The 1,818-nt window shown below is 57.6% G+C and overlaps 1 protein-coding gene across 1 annotated transcript in view; it reads right to left on the bottom strand.

The window, feature by feature from the left end:
• The window catches only part of RBM38 (RNA binding motif protein 38), a 21,205-nt gene that overhangs the window by 12,343 nt on the left and 7,044 nt on the right, over window positions 1-1,818 (bottom strand). Inside the window, exon 5 of the mRNA XM_010841901.1 lies at window positions 1,788-1,818. Within this exon, the coding sequence (XP_010840203.1) occupies window positions 1,788-1,818 (31 nt within the window). The remainder of the gene's footprint in view (window positions 1-1,787) is intronic.

Here is a 1,818-nt window from a genome sequence, read left to right as displayed (position 1 = left end):
GGATGATGTCCGTCCCAACCTCAGAGAAGTGCCACGAGGGTGTGGGGCACCTCGCCCCGTGAGCCAGCACGGCCTTGTGTGCTTATTATTCCCATTTTCCAGATGAGGGAACGGAAGGCTCAGGAATAGGTGACATCACTTATCAAGGAGGACCCCACTGGTAAAGTGACAAAGCCAGGATCTGAACCCAGGTCCGCAGGCTCCAGTCCCAAATATCAGGACTCTGAGACTCAGTCCCAGAAGCAGCTGTAATGGGTCAGAACAGAGCCCAGGCCCAAGCAGAAAGCCACAGAGGCGTTTTAAGCAGAGGAGAGCTGCGTGTGCTCAAGGCTCACACTTGGATCTCAGTGCTAGCCCCTGTCCCAGCCCCTGCCCCAGGAAACAGAACCAGGACTGTGAAAAGTGAGGAACGCCCTCCCTGTGTGGCCTGAACCCAAACAGGAAGAACTTGGGTGACAGCAGGAAGATGGGGGTGTCCCCAAACACCTTCAAAGATGCCTACAGACACAGATGAAGCAGATCCCAGGGTGGGAAGGAAACCAGAGCCCCCTGCTCCCGGCGGCCCTCCAGGCTTCCTCCCAGGAGGACACACAAGGCACTGGGCTCACACACGGTCTCTGACCCACAAGCGGGGGGGGCCCTGGACAGCCAGAGACTGCCTGTCAGGGCCAGGAGCCTCGAATCATGGCCAACCTGCCCAGGCCGCCCGAGCCCAGCTCCCAACCTGCTCCAAAGCCTGGTCCACACCACCCCAGCGAGCCAGGTGAGCAATCAAATCAAGCCTCTGGGGCAGATACACACACATATTTGCAACTTTCAACACAAAACACAGGGCCTGGAATCTGATCACTGATAAGCTTAAGAAGTTCTACCATCTTAAAAGGGGCTCCCTGTTCTATAAATGGCCCCCCAACACAAACCCCTCATCGTAATCAGCACATTCCCCACACCAGGGCACAGAGCCGACATCAATCATGGGGCTGAGAAGTCGGCCAGTACGGCAGGCTCCTTTGTGCATCTAAAGTTTGTGTCCTTTCCCAAGCAGCTGCCAGGCCTTATTAGATGCTTTAAAAAAAAAAAAAAAAAGGCCCTTTTCGGGTGGAGGAGGGTGGGACACGCTACTCCAAAGCACCTTATACAAAAGGCCCACAGGCTGGCCCACTTGGGCGGAGACATCTGGCCCTAATCCCAGCTCACCTGCTGCAGCTTCACAAACACCAGACCGGTTGGCAGTGACCTGCTGCCACCATCTGCTGGGCACTGGAGCAGGTCAGAGAGGCGCCCTCAGAAGAGCCTGGCCCGGTTCCTGGTCGGCAAACACTTCCAGCATGCTCACCTACCTGCCTGGCCTCCACCCACAGAACTCAGAGGTGCTATCACTACCCCATTTTACAGGTGAGGAACCCAAGGCACACAACCAATAAGGGGAAGCCAGGACCTGAATTCAAGCCCACAGGCTCCAGAGTGCATGTTCCCCATCTCTCTTCAGTGTGGCCTTTGCCGGGGCAGAGAAATGCAATCTGCCTTCTCTCTCTTCTCCCAGCTGAATCCCTCCCACTCCCACAACACGATCACGCTTCTGAAAGACTGGAGCAAGTGACGGGTCTCAGACAGAGAAAGGGAGCTGCAGACAGTGCCACCAGTGCCGGGGGGTCAGCGGTCCTGGGGTGAGAGGCTCCCTCAGACCGAGGGCCACCTGCACGGGGAGACCCAGGAAGCCCACGGCGCCCTGGCCTAGTCTCCAAGAGCTGTGCGCCCCCCAGCCCCAGCCAGCCGCGTCCACTCACCCGTAAGTCCGCTGGATCAAAGTAGGGGGCA

This window comes from Bison bison, unplaced genomic scaffold (genome assembly GCF_000754665.1).
Source record: "Bison bison bison isolate TAMUID 2011002044 unplaced genomic scaffold, Bison_UMD1.0 scf7180017864167, whole genome shotgun sequence".
Classification (NCBI taxonomy): domain Eukaryota; kingdom Metazoa; phylum Chordata; class Mammalia; order Artiodactyla; family Bovidae; genus Bison; species Bison bison.
This window is presented reverse-complemented; position numbering and strand designations above follow the sequence as displayed.